This window comes from Raphanus sativus, chromosome 9 (assembly GCF_000801105.2).
Source record: "Raphanus sativus cultivar WK10039 chromosome 9, ASM80110v3, whole genome shotgun sequence".
Taxonomy (NCBI): Eukaryota; Viridiplantae; Streptophyta; class Magnoliopsida; order Brassicales; family Brassicaceae; genus Raphanus; species Raphanus sativus.
This window is the reverse complement of record NC_079519.1, coordinates 8,315,786-8,334,007: the sequence shown is the minus strand read 5'-3', so window position 1 is coordinate 8,334,007 and position 18,222 is coordinate 8,315,786. Positions and strand designations below refer to the sequence as shown.

Here is an 18,222-nt window from a genome sequence, read left to right as displayed (position 1 = left end):
ATGGTAACCATTTGTGTTGTCAATGGTAAATATATAAAATACAAGTATTGGAGAATGATGGGTACATTTTTCACCAAGCAGCAACATGTAAAAGCTATTGAAGGAAAGGTTTTGTCTCACTAACAGAGAGACAGATAATAACATTTTTTTATCATCCGTCTCTTCTTGTAGACAATGTGAAGTCTCCCTAGACCATTACATTCTCTTGAGTGTACTACTAAATGTAGTTTTGACCTGCAGCAATCACATAATTCTTCTCTGGTTTTATCGTGGACGGAGATTGTATAATCTTTTGGTCACTGGCGAGGTGAAACCCACATTGTCCTTGATCTGTTCTGGGATTCTGTAATCAGGATCACCGAGACTGTCATCATCATCAGTTATATCTGTATCAATCCAAGAATTCCAGTCAACCTCGCTATCCGTATCTTCATCCCACAAGAGATCTCTTTTCCTCTGCATGCTGTTAACCTTATCAACTAATCTCAAGAGAATGTTGTGGTTTAATACTTCATAGTCCCTGCAATTTACAGTCAAAACTATAACACATCAGCTTCTGTGTTTTTTTTTGGTTTGTTTCATAAATTGAGAATGTTCGATCAAATTTTACCTGTATGTGAAAGCAGCATGAAGAAGCTGAGCTGAAGCAAGAACCGCGAATAAAGACCTAACAAGGTTTATAACCCATGCTCTGTGTTCTGCATCATTCACGTAACGTAAACTAGACACTTCTAATGCTAAGGTAACACACAAACCTGCATCAACGAAATAACAGAAGTATTATTATAATCATATAACTACGGTAATGAGAAAGAGAGATTGGAGTAGTGATGCTTACCAATGTAAAGCCTTGGCCTTATGGTATAAGTTTGCTTTGTACTTGTAAACATGTAAATGACAAAGATGGACAAGAAGTAGATGAAGAAAGCTTTGATCACCCTTGACTCCAAAAGCATCGCATTGTGCAAAGCAAACAGCTTATCCAAAGCTACAAACATGCTTGCCTGTTTCGCCTCAAACGCTTCCTGTGCCGCCAGCATTGATTTTGAATTCTCAAACAGGTGATCATGCACCTTCTGAAGCTCTTCTTGTCGCCTTGCAAGATCTTCTTGTTGCTCCTGACTGAACTCCGCGAAACGCTGCAGCGTACTCCTACTCTCTTGCAGTGCCTCGCTCTGAAACTGGTTAAGAGACTGTATACTATCGATAGCCACAGATTGTCCTTCCAAAAGCTTCTGCTGATTATCTAAAGTACTGTTGGTCATAGTTCCGATGATACTCGTTTGATTCTCCAAAGCAGTCATCTTCTCAGTCATCTTCTCTCCAAGTAAATTTATCTTCCCACCGATCTGCTTTGTGTCGTTCTTCAACCTATCAACACCTTCCTTGACGTCAGTGACAGAATCATTGAACGTCTCCATTCCAACTCTCATGGCTTCTCCCATCTTCTCTTGACCTTCCTTTAACGCCAACTGTGACTCAGTAATGCTCTTCTGTTCTTGATAGATATCTCTTGTTTGTTGCGACAAACCACTCATTTGAGTTCCTATAGTGTTTGTCTTGTGAGCCACGTTATTAACCACAACATCTATCGACCCTACAGATTCATGAATCTTGCTAGTGCTATGCAGTATATCATCTGATTTACTCTCTAGGATATCTAGTTTCTCCTCTGTGTTCTGTGCTGATCTCTTTAAATCATTCACAAGCCTCTCTATCTCATTCTTGAGTGCATGACTCCTGCCACACAAAGAAAAACAATTCAGATAATTACACAATCCAAAAAAAAAGACAAAACTAAAAACACTTACTGTAATTGTTGGCAGATGGTGTTGGTCTCAAGCATGAACTCGAGATAGATCTTATGCTCATGATCATCAAGCTTCTTGAGACAACTCATCATTGTTTGTTTATCATTACAAGCGGGAAAATCTGGTCTTCCTGATTCTTTCTGGAAGCAATCGCTTAGATGCCAAGCAAATCTCTTCCTCTGTTCTTCAGTGGCAACCATGCCCTTGCAACCACTCATGAGGTAACCATACGCGTTTTGCCAGCAGCTGTTTGGACCTACTAGCTTGTTTTTAGCGTCTTCGAGGACTTGAACCGCCTTCTGGTCACTGAAAACTTCTATGGAGAACTCGGCGTTGGATTTAAGAGACCGAGAGGAAGGAGAAGGGTTTGTGTTTTCTCCAGAAGAAGAAGAAGAAGAAGAGAACCATCCCCAACTGTGGCATTTTATTGGAGAAACTAAAAAAATGATCAATAGATACAGAAGATATCTTCTGTTAAAGCAAACCATTCTTCCTCCTGTGTGTTAAATCTTCTTCTTCTCGAGGAGATGTGTTATTGATATATACCCCACGGCGATAAAAGAGTCGAACTGTTGTTACGTTCTGAGAATCTGGAAACTTAGAGCGCAAGCGAAAGAAAAAAAAAGAAATTCATTGAGTTTTTTTTTTGTGAATAAAGTTAACAAGATTAAAAAAGGATTATTAACAAATAATCTGTACACTAAAAAGGATAAAAATAAAACACATTAAATCCCTCGTTCAGGTTAAGAGAAACGTCTTTGAAAAATAAAGGAATAATCTGTATCTACTTTCCTTTTCATTTTTTTGGTAAAAAATCTGTATCTATTTTCCTTTTCGTTTTTTTCTTCCTGAGATTAGTACATGCATTTTAAGTCGTATCAATAAATTTAAACAACAAAAACAAATAGAAACAAGAAATTAAAGAACGAAGAATAATCTTAAACACAAACACAGGAAAACTAGATCATTTCTCTCAATAAAATAAGAAAATTACAATTAAAAAAAAAAGAAATACATTTCATGAATGCTTAGATTCAGAGGAAATTAGGGAGAAGAACAACAGATTTTTAGAAGAAAAATCTAAAAATAGTCATATTACTTTGAATCAGAAGAATTTCTACGTTAATTATGCCACTCAATTCCATTACAGAGTGGCGAAACCAACAAACTGTGTACAAAGATAAACACGATAAAGCAATTTTATTAGTCAACAATACTTTTTTTTCCTCTTTATACAAATACAGTTTGTATACATAATTTCAAACAAACATTTCTTACTTGATAACAAGTTCTCATAAGTAACAAAGGAATAGAGAGTAGTAAGCAAATACAAGATTAAGCAAGGCTTACCGAGACGAGAGAAACTGCAGATATTTTGAGTCGGCGATTTGTAGGAAAATGAGTTAAAGAGAGACTGAAATTTTTTTATTTTAAAAAGTAACTGAACGCGTTTGACAAAAAGAGAAGGAAACGTTTCGCGAACGTTTGGTTTTATTTCCGGTTAAACTTAATTTTTCGGTTCGGTCCGGTTCAATAAAATAGATCTATACTGAATCTTCCACCGGCGTTTATTTTTTTTTGTTGTTTCTTCTTCAGAATCGAGTGAGAGAAACCGATGTGAATCTAAAAATAGAAAGTCCAGTTGTATCTCCTGAAAAGAATTTAATAGAACTCAATCCGCAAATCAAGCGAAGGAGAGAGAGAGAGATGAGTAAGCGGATACTGAAGATAATCCTCTACATGCTACTCCTCAACTCTCTCTTCCTCTGCATCTACTTCGCTTTCCACTCGTCCTCTCATGAGCCAAATCCAAATCTCCCACTGCGATTTCACGTCACCGTCAACAACCGTTCATCGACTCAGAAGCCGTGGCCGATCTTACCTTCTTACCTCAGAGGAGAAGAAAGCTGGTTCCGATGCTTCTACAGCGAGACGCTACAGAGCTCGGTATGCGAGGGGAGGAATCTGAGGATGGTTCCCGATCGGATCGTGATGTCGAGAGGAGGCGAGAAGCTCGAGGATGTCATGGGGAGGAACGAGGAGGTCGAGCTTCCCGAGTTTCACGAAGCCGCGTTTGAGGTGGCGGAAGATGATGTCTCATCCAAGAGAAACCGCGTGGTTTCGCGGCGGCTGGTGGATGAGGAGATGCTTAATGAGTATATTAAAGAAGGTGGTATCGATAGACATACAATGAGGGATTTGGTAGCTTCGATTCGTGTTGTTGGTGGCACCGAAGGTTTCGTTTGTGAAGAGGTTCGTGCTTCTTTGCTGTCTCATTGATCTTGAAACCTTGTTGAGTTGATGTTTTGTTTTGGTTTGGTTTTTGATTGGTTTCTAGTGGGTGGAGGAACCGACTTTGCTAGTCACTCGATTCGAGTATGCGAATATGTTCCATACCGTGACAGATTGGTACAGCGCTTTTGTTTCCTCTAGAGTCGCCGGTTTACCTAACCGACCACACGTTGTTTTCATCGATGGACACTGCACGGTATATATGCTCATACCAGTTTCATTTCCCCCAAACTTGTAGTTCACGTTTTAGTTTTAGGGTTTGATTTTGCCTCTTGGTTTATGGTTTTAAGTTGTGAAACCCTTTTTAATGCAGACGCAGCTAGAAGAAACATGGACAGCTTTGTTTTCCGGAATCAGATACGCTAAGAATTTCAGTAAACCGGTTTGTTTCCGTCACGCGGTTCTTTCACCATTGGGATACGAAACCGCTCTTTTCAAGGGCTTGTCGGAAGATATAGACTGCAACGGAGAATCAGCTCAGAGTCTTTGGCAAAACCCGGATGCTAAAAAGACCGCAAGGCTCTGAGAGTTTGGTGAAATGATCAGATCATGATAAGTTTCTTGGGCTTCCACTTAAAACCAATTGGCAATTAGTGGTGTGACCCAAGTCACTTATATATTACTTATGTCCCCATCATATATCCGATGTGGGATCTTCTCTCCAATACCCTCCCTCGAGATAATGGTGCGTATAACATCAATCTCGCAGAATCCATCATACCCCTCCGAGATAATGTTTTTTTCTAGCTATCTCGAAGAACTGAGCCTTCTCTGGGCCATCAGCTAATGGGTTGATCGGGCCACTGTCTGGGCCGGATTAAAGGGTCAGAGTATTGGGCCGGCTCTGATACCATGATAAGTTTCTTGGGCTTCCACTTAAAACCAATTGGCAATTAGTGGTGTGACCCAAGTCACTTATATATTACTTATGTCCCCATCATATATCCGATGTGGGATCTTCTGGTTTTAAGTGGTGTGACCCAAGTCACTTATATATTACTTATGTCCCCATCATATATCTGATGTGGGATCTTCTCTCCAATAGATCAGCTTTCGGGTTTCCCCTCAACAGACACCGCTCATCGGAATCTTCATCATCATCATCATCTCCTCTTCACAACGTTCTCTTTGTCCGCCGTGAAGATTACTTAGCGCACCCTCGTCACGGCGGTAAAGTCCAGTCTCGGCTCATCAACGAGGAAGAGGTGTTCGAGTCGTTGCACCACTGGGTCGCGTCTGGCTCCACTGGTCTTACGAAATGCGGGATTAACCTTGTGAATGGATTGTTTGCGCACATGTCGATGAGAGATCAAGTCCGAGCCATCCAAGACGCGTCAGTGATCATCGGAGCTCACGGAGCGGGACTGACTCACATTGTATCTGCGACTCCAAACACAACGATATTTGAGATTGTGAGCGTGGAGTTTCAGAGACCTCATTTCGAGCTTATAGCGAAGTGGAAAGGTTTGGAGTATCATGCGATGCATCTGGCGAATTCTCGGGCTGATCCATTGGCTGTCATTGAGAAGCTAAAGGAGATAATGAAGAGTCTTGGCTGCTGAGAAAGGAAAAGAAAAAGAATGGAACCCGGAATAGTGAGTGCGTTCCAGTCTCCGGTGAGTCGGCAAGTTCGAACCTTGGCGACGGAATGCTTTGATATGATTATGTCTAACTAGTGTAAATTAGCTTTTGCTTTGTGTAGCAAACATGCTTTTTTGACCTGTGAGGGTCAAATACTGATTTTTGGTCTGTATTAAGGGTCTAATACTGATTTTAAGCTGATCATGAGTAGAAGCCTGTTGTAACTTGGCAGAAGGTTTTGAGTATAATTTTTTACAAAGCTCTGAATTACTGTAACTAGGCTATGTTTGTCTAGCACATACCTTGTTTTAAATGATATAATCTTCTTTTTCCCAAGATATTTCTGTTTTAATATGTGCATTTTATACTTTTGTGACCCTATACACTAAGATATTTCTAACAGACAAATTTGATAATGAAGTAATAGTAAACAAGCTAAGTAACAACTATCAAAATAATATAAAAACTGTGCATGATTTGGGAAAAATGAATAATGTTAAATATTTTGGAGATGCGGGGTATCGATCCCCGTACCTCTCGCATGCTAAGCGAGCGCTCTACCATCTGAGCTACATCCCCATTGATATCTCTTCAAGCATGATTCATTTAGTCCAATGCATTAGAATGGGCAGGTTAAGGTAGTGCAGTGGCTCAAAGGAGTGATAAGGTCCTTGAGGTTTCCATGGTGGCTGATGAATCCATTACAATCCTTGTAATACACATTGATCAGTCGGTAATAGTGTTGAGGCTGCGAACCAGAATCGTTGGCACAGTTTCGTAGTTAACACCTTTATCACCCATTAACCGCCATTACTTTGGTAATAGTAATACCATGTTGCTTTTAGTGAATGATTTCGAATAAGATTAAACAAAAGTGAGATGGGAATGTGAAACGTGATCCAGAAGTTCATTTGTTAGGTAATTGACAAAGGCCATTCTAAAACACATTGGAGAGCACATAGAATGGAAAACTTTTGAAACATGATTCTTGTTTTCATCTGTTCTTTTAACATCTACAAAAAGGAAGTAGTTGGATTAAAACAAAAACTTGAATCAACGTGAGCTGGGAAAGCCGAGCTTCTTGGGCTTAGTTAAAGATTTGCAGAAAGAAGAGAAAGCTCCTTTGATCTCTTCATGGATGGGGAGAGCCAAAGAGAGTGGTAAATCATCTCTCAGACTTCTGGTTTGATCATCATGTCTCAAGTAGACAGAGTGAGCTAAAGCTGTTTCCCTTTTGTTAAGTCCTTCGAGGATGAAAGAAAAGGCACCAAAAGTGACACAGCTCTGTAGCATTGCTTGTGGTGCACCTGCATGCAACACACACGATCATCTATGTAGTTAAGCTATACATTTATATTTTTTGCTCTCTAGTTCTATATGAAGTTCTATACTTCTATTTCTGGAAAGCATAGCTCAAATGAGAAGTACTAACCGGGGTAACTAAGAGCAAGGCCAGTGCAGCATCCAGCAATTCCAACGTTAATGGCTGCAAAAAAAAATAGAGATCAATTAGACTTATGTATGCGCAGATAAGGAGAGAGAAACATTAAAAGAGTCTCTGTCTGACCATCATCTTTCCCTCGCAGTTTCTTGAGAAGACAGACAACCAAACTGTGCACTCCAGATAAAATTGCAAAATTCTAGCAAGAAAACAACAATCTATTCAGCTGGCTTCCTTAAGGATTTAGCAATAACAAGAGCCACGTAATCATCAAATTTAAAAAAAGATTTAGAAATTTAGGCACCTTTGCAGACTGACCCGCATCAGCAAATGATCCCTTAAATCCTTTCTTCTTAAACAATCCAGAACCTGAAACACGCCAATTTATAAGTTATCTCAGTGACCTTATTATAATGGTTCAAATCAGAAAAAAAAAGTTACAAGCACATAAACTGATTCTCCAGGGACCAAATCCAAGTCGTTAACAAAGTCAAACATAAAGCTAACTCTCTCGTGAAAAAGCTACACCATTGTTTGTTAGAGCCAACCAATGAAGCTAAAGAAGAATAAATAATAAAGTAAGAGTAACAGTTCTTGTATAGAAAAGCTATGCTATACTCATCAAGAACCTATTGTAGAGAATCATTTACAAGGAGCACATGACGAAGTGAAGAGAAAAGATTCACCATAGCCGAATATAGAGCCCATGACGGCGCCGCCAGCAGCATCTCCGGCGAAACGGCCGAGACAAACGGCGGTGGAAGGGAGTGTCAGTGCGTTGGAAGAGTCTTGATTGGTCAAATCATTAGCGTTTGGGTTGTGGTTTGAACCGGAATCGGGACTCGTGTCGAAGTCTACAGCGCTTGAAGGAGGATTCTCGGCCGCCATAGCTGAAGCTGAAGCCTGGAGAGATACAGTTTGTTTCCTTCGCTTTCTTTCTTTTCTACCTAATCTTCCAAATTTTGTTCTGGTTTACTTTTCGACCTCTAGCCAAACAGTTTTAATGGGCATCTATTGGGCCTAAAATAAAGCTACATTGTCCCTACGAAGAGCCTACTAGACAGTAGGCAAGGACTCCTCGTATTTATGTATAAGCCCTCTCTATTTTATACGTTTTATAACGTTAACCCTTTACTTTTTCTTTTCAGTCCGGCTCTTATCTTTAAGCATAGCCACTAGATATTTCTGTATCTCAGGTCAGATTCGATTCGAGTATTTTTACTTTGGGTTTAGTTATTATGGGTCGGATTCGAATATTTAGATTTTAAAATAAAAAATAAAACTTTTATTTAAAAGTTTCTTATAATAAAAATATAACTTTTACCTAACTAATATTATTTTTATTTTTAATAGATTCAATGATTAATAGATTTGAAGATACTATTTCAAAAAAAAAAATACTAATTTGGTTGTTGTCCAAAAAAAACACTAATTTGGTTATTATCTTAAAATTTTGGATATAACTTTTGTTAATACATGAAACAAAAAATTTTATATGTATTTTAAGTGAACACTAAATCATTTTGTTTGTAATTATATGTATATTATATGATTTTAGAGTATGTGTAATATCAATATAAATATTTTAAACAAAATGAAAGATGTAAACTAGAAATATAAGGTTAAATATAAATATATTCGGATATCTATCCTGGTTCGGATATTACTTGTTTAGGTTCAGATATTCAATCTTTCATAATTTAATATTTTCGAGTATTTTTCTATTTCTACTTGGGTTTTCGGATCGGATTCGGATACGAATTCATGTATCGTGTTTTCTCACCAGATTTGTGCCGGAAGGCGATGAGATGTTGGGCCGGGTCTGTCACTCTAATCCTTAGGAGTTCAATGTCGTGAACTGATTTGTAATCTGGTTTTAGCTTTGTTATTGTCGAGTTTTTTAGAATTGTTGTCTCATTTGGTCTAAGTAGGGATAAAAGAGATGGTTTCTTTGGAGTCGTGAGATGAACTCATTTCATTGTGGTGAAAAATACACCGATGAATTAGATTGGGTAGTCTAGGATCCGTTCCAGTTTTGATTCAATGTTTCTAGATGTTAGTAGATCTTGTTGGTTGTATGTTGAGTTTAAAATTTTGAAGTTATAATTATGTATTCACAATTGGTTAATGAAAAATTGTCGTTGAGCCAAAAAAAGAATGTATAAACAGAAGAATAGCTGCACCGTCCTTGTTGACCCAGATAGTACATATCCTGCGCATAGCAAATTCCATTACGATGCGTATTACCGCAACCAGTAGGCAGTAGATACCCACATCCCCTTTGTTAGATCAACAAAAACTTTCAGGCGGGAGAATAATTAAACAATAATTTTTAATTAGGAGAAAAGGTCGATTTCTATGTTAAAGAAATAGGAGTACAAGATTTTAAGCAACTAAAAGGAAAAGAGTAGGCACCGAGATGATAGTGACATTTTTATGTTATAATATGAACAATTCTAGTTTGAAAATTTTGGCCTCAAAAACATATAATAATTGTCAAAAGGGTTAAACAATGATATTTAAATTACACATGAATAATGACAATATACAAAAAAAAATAAGAAAATCACCACTTTTGGATCTTTTTATCATTCTAACTTTCTTGTGGGTTCTACACATCTTCAAGAAATTTCAAACTTCTAAATATCATATCTAACTTTAACATGTGTTGTCATGCATTCATATCCACTCATTTATTAAAAAGAAAAAGAAAAGTAGCATTTGCGTGAAGACATATCTAAATAACATTTCCAATATTTTAAAAATTCTATAATTATTTTAAATAGTCATGTTAATACTACATTTCGCAAATGGTATTTAGAGAAAAAATAAAAGAAAAGAAAGAAGATATGATTAGAGAACATGTGAGAATATCACTTGATGATATGCTCTGCTAGAAACTGATGAGTGGGCCCCAAAGCCCATTAGCTATGAACAGAAAGAAAAAGAAGCTAAAACGAATCAAACGCTCAGGTACTCCTGCCCGAAAAAAAAAGAGCTGAGATACTCATGCCCGAAACTGCCCGGATTTAGAAATTCATTTATCTTTATTTTTACACGAAAATTTATAAAAAGACAACGAAACCAAGAGAAACTTCAATAATTACAACTCTACCTAGGACTATCCAAACCCGGGCCCAGAACCGACCCAAACAAATCGGATATCCACTTCCAGAAATTGAATTCCCTAATATGTTTCCCCTCTCTCCCCATATTGGTTGATTGAAAAGACACCGTCTCTCACTAAAAGTAACTCAATTCGACTTATCTGAAAACCCTACTCAATTCGAATCCTCAATCGACAATCAAAAACACAAATCATGATGAATCCAGACGTTACGAAGGCAAAAGAAGACGGCTCGAGTAGTGTAGTAGGAGATGAAGCAAACCCAAGGATTATCGAGAAACCTGTCGGCCTTCCAGGTAGGGGTGGGCAAAAAACCCAAACCAAACCGAACCAAACCAACCAAACCGAAGTTAAACCGAACCAAACCAAACCGTGCTTTTATGTAATCCAATTGGTTCATGTTTTACTCAACCCGAACGGTTTGGTTTGGTTTGGATTTAAACCGAACCAAACCGAACCAAACCGATAATCCAATATATATATATATATATTATAAGAGAATATATATATATATGTATTAACATATTGTAAATTTTAGTTAAAGTTTCCTTTTCATTTTTTCATAATTTCCATATCTTAAAAAAAAATTATAAATACGATTCAAATAATACTATTATATACAAAATCATGTAGCATAAGTTTTTATGTTCTCACTCTATTATTTATGAGTTGATAATTTTTTAATAAAAGTATAAAACTGATGCCTTCATATTTTATAACCAACTCAAACTACACCGAACCAAACTAGACCATAATAATGTAAACCGAACTAAATCTAAACCAAACCGAACCGAATTAAACCCAAACCGAACCCAAATCAAAGCTACTTTGGTTTTAATTGGTTTGAGTTTTATAAAACCCAAATTACCCAAACCAAACCGAACCCAAACCGAACCCGAAACTAAACCGAAATGCCCACCCCTACTTCCAGGAACCGACCAAAGTCCCAGAGATGCAAATGAAAGCGAAGACAATGCCAGTGGAAATGGAAAAGGGGAAGAGGAAGAATCAAGTAAGAAAAATGAAGGGGAGGAATCAAGAGAAGTAGACGAAGGAGAAAAAGAGAAGGAAGTCGTAGACGAAGGAGAAAAAGAGAAGGAAGTCGGAGACGAAGGAGAAAAAGAGAAGGAAGCCGGGGACGAAGGAGATGAAGAGAAGGAAGTCGGAGACGAAGGAGAAAAAGAGAAGGAAGTCGGAGACGAAATAGAGCCCCGAAGAAACGACGAAGAAGCTGATGAAAGGGAGATAATTCTATTTGGACGACATCATGAAACTGAGTCGCATGCAGATGATTCGGTAAGTATTGAAATTGAAAACTTTTACATAGATGATTTGAAAGATTAGATAAGTGTGGAAAACTAAGTGGAATTTAGAGTTAGTGATTGATGAACTAAGTCGAAGTTTGTGAAACTATATGTTGATGGTTGTAAGATGTCGTACGTGATCCGGTTCTCACTTGAGTGCAGGTTGTAGATGACGAAGAAAAGGGCATGCTACCGAAACTACACTTTCCTTCAAGCCAATATCAAAAGTCTTTAAAGCTTTCAGGAAAATGTTACATTGACTCGGCGATAAGAACTATTCAAACGATCCTGAAAGCGAAGGAGGTGGAATGGTTCATAGAGCACCCACAATTCCAGCATTTCTTCCATATTAAAAACCGAAAGCAGAAGTGGATGGGAATGTGGGTTCTCGTTTTGCGATCAGCTTGTGTTGCGAAGAAGCATGAGTTATGGTTTGTCGTTAATGGCGTCGCAATCCGATATTCTCTCAGAGAATTAGGACTCATTTCTGGACTATACTGCCATGAGTATCCCCCCAACCATGAGAGGTTGGGTGGTACAACATTCATGAACAAGTATTTTGGAGGAAAAAGGGTAACATACGCTGACCTGGAGAAGCAGATGTCGGCGATGAAATCAAAGCCATCTGAGGATCGTAAGAAGATGGCCGTTCTGTTCTTCTTAGCCAGCATCCTTGTCGGAGGCCGAAAGAGTGGTGAGGGAGCATCACCTGTGGACAGTTTCTTCCTGAGTGTTGTTGATGACCTAGATGCGTGTGTAACGTTCCCTTGGGGCGGTATGCATTCGAACATAACTTGAAGGATGTCTCTACCTTTTTGGAAAAATGCGACGGGCTTGCGCCGACGAGTTGGGTTTTTACAAGCTTTCCTATCCCTCTGGAGGTATTCTCAAGCTCTCTTCAACATAGTTGTTTAATTGATGTTAATGTCTTTTTGTTGTGTGTTGGTAGTTGTTGGCCTTTGAGGCAATTCCAAGCTTGAGGAACCATTTCCGAGAAGATGTGAATGGTGCAAATAGTAGTTGCCCGCGGATGTGCAAGATGCAGTACAAACGGAAAAGTGGAACCAAGGAATTCAGTCTGAAAGCTGTGAACGATAAACTTGGTAATAATACAAAGGTAATTGATGTTTTATGTGGAGTCGAATTGAGGAGAAGGGACTTATGAGACTTATGAAAACTTGGTGAAACTAAAGTAATTAGTATTTTTGTGTTTTTACCACAGGATATTGAGAGTATCTTGGTAGCAACAGCAGCTGAGGAGGAACTTCTGGAAACCATAGGAATGGACAAGGAGAGTTGTTGGGCCGATGACGCCGATGATGCAGCAGTTGATGGTTGGACGAAGATAATACGGAAAGGGAAGAAACAAGTTTTCTTTGAAGAACAGTTCCGCATGGATTTAGCGTCTCGCACAGGTCAGATTGAAGGTCCCACCAATCCTATCGGAGGACCATCGAATAATGCAATCTGGTCAGGCTAATGTTGATTCGGTGGAGGTTAGTGGAACTACTCATGGAACTGAGGCTTTAAAAGCTATGGAAGGTCGGCTTATGAATGCAGTCAGAGATGCAGTTCGAGATGCTATGAAGGGAGTGAATGAAAAAGTCACTTTATTGTCTACGCAGCTAGGTCTGCTAGAAGAGGAAGTGAAAAGTCTTAGGTTGAGTGTTCCCGGAAGTGACAATCCGGCGGTCCAAGATGATGGTGATGGTGAGTCGGAAGAAGAGGATGGTAGTGACAATAACGAGCCGGAGGAAGAGGATGGTGGTGACAATAACGAGCCGGAGGAAGAGGATGGTGGTGACAATAACGAGCCGGAGGAAGAGGACAATAATGTTGAAGATGCCATTCTCGAAATTTCAAAGGATGTACAGAGGGAATATGGTGATGTTGACTTGGATGATGATGATGCGGAGATGTATGCACATGCTGCGGAGGTCGAAAAAAAATTAATGTCTGTAAACACGAAAAAAAAGAGGTCGAGAAAAGATGATGGGAAAGAAACAGTTCCTGTGAAAAAGGTTAAGTTGGTTGGTGAAACTGTGAGGAGTCCCATTCAGCTAAGAAGCAAGGGAGCAGCGAAGGAGGCAGAAGCTGAGAAGGAGGCAGCAGCTAAGAAGAAGGCAGCAGCTAAGAAGAAGGCAGCAGCTAAGGCAGCAGGTAAGAAGAAGGCAGCAGGTAAGAAGAAGGCGGCGGCTAAGAAGAAGCCGAAGACAAAAAAAAAGTAGGTAAGAAGACGGAGTGAATTCCCAGTATGTGGTTGTTTTAATGTGGATGAACTCGAATTATTCGGTCTGTATGACTTTTAAATTCCCGTGACTTTCTTGTTTGATGTTGAAGACTGGTATTTAAGACTTATGTTATATATTGGGAGAATAGGGAAACTTTAGTAAGTTTCACTTGCAACTTAGTGTAACTTCGTGAATTTATGATATTTCGTAGATCGTGAAGGAGGGAGAATAGGGAAACTTTAGTAAGTTTCACTTGCAACTTAGTGTAACTTCGTGAATTTATGATATTTCGTAGATCGTGAAGGAGGGAGAATAGGGAAACTTTAGTAAGTTTCACTTGCAACTTAGTGTAACTTCGTGAATTTATGATATTTCGTAGATCGTGAAGGAAGGAGGGAGAATAGGGAAACTTTAGTAAGTTTCACTTGCAACTTAGTGTAACTTAAGTAAATCCGAAGAGTCTTGGTAAATCAGACAACAACAAGGGAACATAATCTCATGCAAACAACAACAACAGATAGTAGACTAATGTCATGGACCGGACGCATCTCATGGAGTGGTGGGATTCTGACGGGTTAGATTATACTTCAGTTCAGCAATCTCTGCAGCCATCGCATCCACGCGCTTCCTTAACATTTCAACCTCTTCCTGGACTCCGAAGACCCATGGTTGACGGAAATGGAAGCCATCATTCTAGACGTAAAACGGGAATGTATCAGAATCCGAAAGTATCAATAAAAAATCTGGGCGTTATCTATAAATCTGGGCGTTTTCTATAAATTACCTCATAATTTTTGCAAGTGAAGTATTTTCTCCCCGGTAAAGTATCAAAATCGGTTTTATACTTCAGGTTCCGAGCCACCTCGTTGATGATTGTCCCCCCACAAGGGCATCTGGTCGGAATCCCACACCCGGCATCCGCCACGCAGCCAAGCATGTTGATGTCTCTCTTCAAAGCCTTCATCTGGCTATACTCCTCGTCTGGATGAGTCATGATTTATTTTGAATAACCTAGATCTAGAAATACGAGCGACCGATTGTAGAGAGAGATCTAGAGAGAGATTGAATAGTAGAGAGAGAGATTGGCTGAGGTAAATGGCGAAAACATTAAAAATAATGGGTTTAATACACCTCTACGTCGCCTCCGCATCGATTTTGTGAAAAGTCAAAATTCGAAAAAATGGGCGGGAATTTTTTCGTGTAGGATTTTCGTGCTTATAGTTTCACTTAGTTTGTAGTTATACAAAAACCTTTAAAGTTTTACTTTTCTGATTTTTCCGATTTTGTTGGTTTTACTGTACTTAGATGATTGATTTTATGGTTACACCTGATATATTCTATTTTCTATCAACGTTTTAGATGTGCTCATGCATGATAAAATTTGATTTTGTGACATATGTATCTTTTCTAATCCCACGAGGTAGTGTTTACAAAAAACATAGCTAACAATGATGTATTCTCTTCCCATTCGACAGAACATTGTTAACATTTCGTAAAGTATCAAAATCGTGACATTGTTAGCTAACATAGCTAAAAACATAGCTAACATTGATGTATTCGGATTTCTCAACATAGCTAAAAACATAGCTAAAAACATAGTCATCAACTAACGAAGAGTCGAAAGGTTACATAACGAAATCACTTTAATCAGGTTTCACTAAGGTTCACATTCATATAACACTTCAGTTCCTTCAGTTCCCTCAGGTCCCTCAGTTCCTTCAGCTCTTTCAGCTCCTTCAGCTCCTTCAGCTCCTTCAGCTCCTTCAGCTCCTTCAGCTCCTTCAGCTCCTTCATTTCCTTCAGCTCCTTCAGTTCCTTCAGGACCCTGCGAGCAGTTGAAATAGCTAGCCAGACCCCTATTCGGGATATACTTATTAGGACGGGGACGGGGACGGGGCCGACTTTCTCCCGCCAAAGGATGCCTTTTTTCCTGATGTCTTCTTTTTTTTTTCTTGTAGTCTGGAGGTAGAGGACACTTCGCCGCCGCGACTTCTTTTGGAACCAGCCAATGAGTTATATGAGGGACTGGATATATAGTCCTTCGATACGCTTTCGCCCATGTTGTAATGAAGTAATAATTCGAGATGAAATCGTACATGTCACTCAACTGTAATGGTTTATCATGCTCCAAACACTTAATGATAGCTCTTATTGCATGTCTACATGGGTATTTATCTATATCAAACTTCCTGCAACTGCACGTCTTCTGTTGCAAATCCACAGAATAAGTCTTCCCGTCTTCTCCAATAACACTGTATTCAAGCTGAAAACTGTTCAATACAGTCACTGAAAGTTTTGAACCTTTCGGTGTTCTCTTATGCAATTTGTTCTCCACCAAAGGAACCAATTTTCGAGATGACGGTCCTTCTGCTGCATCCTTCCTATGTCTGTTGAACCACTCAGACATTTTATCAATAACTGTATCAAGCATAGGCAATAAAGACATCCTTCGCGCCTTTTCAAATAGCGCATTCAAAGACTCCGCACAATTAGAGGTGTCTATGTTGTACCTAGCACCGGGGAAATGACACTTCGCCCACCGTTTGACTTCGACACTTTTATCAAGATACCTAGCACACGATGGATACCTCTCCCTAAAATCGTCATACTGCTTTTTAAACTCATGCTCTGAATAAAGACATACAACTTTTCGGAATTGTAGTGCAACCTCGTCCCTGCCTTGATTGACATGAGCTTTCACATTGTGCGATAGATGCCAGATACAATACCCATGTTTAGACATCGGATACACTTCACCAACAGCTTTTATCAGACTTGGATTTCTGTCTGAAACAAACACCAATTCCGTCGAATCCGGTATAACAGTTTTCAGCAGCGTGAAAAACCACTTCCAGCTTTCGTTTTTCTCCCCATCAACCACAGCAAAAGCTATTGGATAATGGTGAAGGTTTGGATCCTGAGCCGTGGCAATAATTAAACAACCACCTTCAACAGTCTTCAGGAAAGTTGCATCCACAGTGATGACTTTCCTCATGTATTCAAACCCTTCAATGGAGGCTCCCAACGCAACAAATAGGTATCTGAACCGGTTGTTTTTATCCACTACCAAACTTGTTTTTGTATCCGGGTTCACCTTCTCTAACATATACAAATAAGCAGGCAATATTATATATCCCTTCTCCGGATCACCACGAATATCCGCAACAGCTTGTTTTTTTCCTCTCAAACATGTCGTATACGACACTTCCACACCCAGTTTCCTTTGCACCAGACCGACCAGGATTTTCGCTGTTGGTGTCTCATATAGTCCCGGATAATCCTTGTGCACTATAGCTGCAACACATCTTGGTGTAACTTTCCTTTTCTTTCCAGTACTTGAAGTTACGCGAGAGCATGAATGCATATTCCTGTATGTTCTAATCGAGAACGCTTCAGATTTATCTATCTTTGTTGCTCTCACACTCCATTTACAACCTTCATCTGCTCCCCGACATTTTACCACATATCGACCCCTGTCCGAGTTGCAAATACTGATTCCGAAACAGTTCTCTTGTGATGCTCTATCAATAATATCTTTCACAGCTTCTTTACTCTCAAATTCTTGAAACAACTGAAGACCCAAACCATCTTCCCACTCTTTAACCACTGGTTTTTCTTTTGCAACACGTGGGAGCTCAACATAGTACGAACTAGGACGAACACCCATAGAGTTATCCACGTCGCCCTCACTGTCCACGCCCCCTTCCCCGGCTTCTCCATTAACAACATTAATGCCCCTTTCCTCGGCTTCTCCATTAACAACATTAATGCCCCTTTCCTCGGCTTCTCCATTAACAACATTAATGCCCCTTTCCTCGGCTTCTCCATTAACAACATTAATGCCCCTTTCCTCGGCTTTTCCATTTATAACAACATTCTCCACCCGTTCAGCCCCCGGCAGATATAGTTCTGCTTCTTCAATGCGAGGAAATAGAGTGAGTGCACCCGGATTACCTTCAACTTCGAGTAATCCACTCGCAAGCTCACTATAGTTCCCACCATATGAGCTTTCTTTCTCAACTACTGATTGTTGCTCCATTTCTTCGATGACCTCTACATGCAAAATACTTCTTCTTCCCTCTTTATCCACTGATGTCAGATACACATACACATCTTCATCATCCAAAATATATGATTGCCTCTTAGGTTCTACTACCAGTGGAATGTAACTCAGATTCATCCTCTTTAAACACGGATCTATCCTCTTCTTCTTGCATATCCTCTCCTTCAAACAGGAATAAGTGATCTCATCCAATGATGATGTCTTAAAGGATATACCATACAAACGACCATCGCTTGGAATCCATTCATAATCATCTCCTGATTTCGCATATTGTCCATCATAGTCAAAGTGTATGTTTGTAGAAGAATAACCCATTATCTGTTGTACCAAATAAAAAATATACAATTGAAGTTAATCTTACTTATACAGTTT

The 18,222-nt window shown here is 39.2% G+C and overlaps 5 protein-coding genes and 1 non-coding gene across 8 annotated transcripts; 2 read left to right on the top strand and 4 right to left on the bottom strand.

The window, feature by feature from the left end:
* Positions 1 to 17: 17 nt before the first annotated feature.
* Positions 18 to 3,258, bottom strand: LOC108827705 (protein GAMETE EXPRESSED 1). 3 transcript variants are annotated; one of them, XM_018601178.2, is made up of 5 exons: positions 3,162 to 3,258; positions 1,812 to 2,408; positions 839 to 1,740; positions 611 to 755; positions 18 to 520 (listed from the first exon to the last, which is right to left on the bottom strand). In XM_018601178.2, exons 2-5 carry the CDS (start codon positions 2,297 to 2,299, stop codon positions 265 to 267), a joined length of 1,791 nt encoding a protein of 596 aa, XP_018456680.1. In that variant the 5' UTR covers positions 2,300 to 2,408; positions 3,162 to 3,258; the 3' UTR covers positions 18 to 264. The 3 variants fall into 3 exon arrangements, with proteins under 3 accessions (XP_018456680.1, XP_018456681.1, XP_056849744.1); XM_018601179.2 differs by having other exon boundaries at positions 1,812 to 2,401; positions 3,162 to 3,253; XM_056993764.1 differs by lacking the exon at positions 3,162 to 3,258 and having other exon boundaries at positions 1,812 to 3,128.
* A 169-nt stretch (positions 3,259 to 3,427) lies between these two features.
* LOC108826879 (beta-1,2-xylosyltransferase) lies at positions 3,428 to 5,856 on the top strand. Its single transcript, XM_018600222.2, is given in 4 exon segments — positions 3,428 to 4,064; positions 4,150 to 4,299; positions 4,417 to 4,646; positions 5,146 to 5,856. Coding segments are annotated over 4 exon segments (1,446 nt in total). The 5' UTR covers positions 3,428 to 3,518; the 3' UTR covers positions 5,666 to 5,856.
* A 334-nt stretch (positions 5,857 to 6,190) lies between these two features.
* On the bottom strand, positions 6,191 to 6,263 carry TRNAA-AGC (transfer RNA alanine (anticodon AGC)). The gene has a single exon. It is a non-coding gene; the product is annotated as a tRNA-Ala (tRNA).
* Positions 6,264 to 6,637: 374 nt separating this feature from the next.
* Positions 6,638 to 8,094, bottom strand: LOC108824056 (mitochondrial import inner membrane translocase subunit TIM22-3). Its single transcript, XM_018597390.2, has 5 exons — positions 7,812 to 8,094; positions 7,430 to 7,494; positions 7,252 to 7,324; positions 7,117 to 7,170; positions 6,638 to 6,991 (listed from the first exon to the last, which is right to left on the bottom strand). Exons 1-5 carry the CDS (start codon positions 8,011 to 8,013, stop codon positions 6,738 to 6,740), a joined length of 648 nt encoding a protein of 215 aa, XP_018452892.1. The 5' UTR covers positions 8,014 to 8,094; the 3' UTR covers positions 6,638 to 6,737.
* Positions 8,095 to 11,204: 3,110 nt separating this feature from the next.
* LOC130500021 (uncharacterized protein At3g43530-like) lies at positions 11,205 to 13,036 on the top strand. The gene is made up of 4 exons (XM_056994709.1): positions 11,205 to 11,264; positions 11,719 to 12,312; positions 12,506 to 12,673; positions 12,779 to 13,036. Exons 1-4 carry the CDS (start codon positions 11,205 to 11,207, stop codon positions 13,034 to 13,036), a joined length of 1,080 nt encoding a protein of 359 aa, XP_056850689.1.
* Positions 13,037 to 15,304: 2,268 nt separating this feature from the next.
* Positions 15,305 to 18,165, bottom strand: LOC130500020 (protein FAR1-RELATED SEQUENCE 5-like). The gene is made up of 3 exons (XM_056994708.1): positions 17,742 to 18,165; positions 15,836 to 17,498; positions 15,305 to 15,362 (listed from the first exon to the last, which is right to left on the bottom strand). The coding sequence occupies exons 1-3, from the start codon at positions 18,163 to 18,165 to the stop codon at positions 15,305 to 15,307; spliced, it is 2,145 nt and encodes a 714-aa protein (XP_056850688.1).
* Positions 18,166 to 18,222: the final 57 nt, after the last annotated feature.

What these genes read in the sequence shown, in the direction of transcription:
- LOC130500020 (XM_056994708.1), bottom strand. Translation starts at nt 18,165, where the DNA reads ATGGGTTATTCTTCTACAAACATACACTTTGACTATGATGGACAATAT. An exon ending in TGGATTACTCGAAGTTGAAG is followed by an intron (nt 17,499 to 17,741) that starts GTAATCCGGGTG and finishes TTAATGGAGAAG; the next exon opens with CCGGGGAAGGGGGCGTGGAC. An exon ending in ATTACAACATGGGCGAAAGC is followed by an intron (nt 15,363 to 15,835) that starts GTATCGAAGGAC and finishes CTATGTTTTTAG; the next exon opens with CTATGTTGAGAAATCCGAAT.
- LOC130500021 (XM_056994709.1), top strand. Translation starts at nt 11,205, where the DNA reads ATGCAAATGAAAGCGAAGACAATGCCAGTGGAAATGGAAAAGGGGAAG. An exon ending in AGGGGAAGAGGAAGAATCAA is followed by an intron (nt 11,265 to 11,718) that starts GTAAGAAAAATG and finishes ACTTGAGTGCAG; the next exon opens with GTTGTAGATGACGAAGAAAA. An exon ending in AACTTGGTAATAATACAAAG is followed by an intron (nt 12,674 to 12,778) that starts GTAATTGATGTT and finishes TTTTTACCACAG; the next exon opens with GATATTGAGAGTATCTTGGT.
- LOC108824056 (XM_018597390.2), bottom strand. Translation starts at nt 8,013, where the DNA reads ATGGCGGCCGAGAATCCTCCTTCAAGCGCTGTAGACTTCGACACGAGT. An exon ending in ACTGCGAGGGAAAGATGATG is followed by an intron (nt 7,171 to 7,251) that starts GTCAGACAGAGA and finishes TTTTTTTTGCAG; the next exon opens with CCATTAACGTTGGAATTGCT. An exon ending in CCTTGCTCTTAGTTACCCCG is followed by an intron (nt 6,992 to 7,116) that starts GTTAGTACTTCT and finishes TGTTGCATGCAG; the next exon opens with GTGCACCACAAGCAATGCTA.
- LOC108827705 (XM_018601178.2), bottom strand. Translation starts at nt 2,299, where the DNA reads ATGGTTTGCTTTAACAGAAGATATCTTCTGTATCTATTGATCATTTTT. An exon ending in ACCATCTGCCAACAATTACA is followed by an intron (nt 1,741 to 1,811) that starts GTAAGTGTTTTT and finishes TTTGTGTGGCAG; the next exon opens with GAGTCATGCACTCAAGAATG. An exon ending in AAGGCCAAGGCTTTACATTG is followed by an intron (nt 756 to 838) that starts GTAAGCATCACT and finishes TCGTTGATGCAG; the next exon opens with GTTTGTGTGTTACCTTAGCA.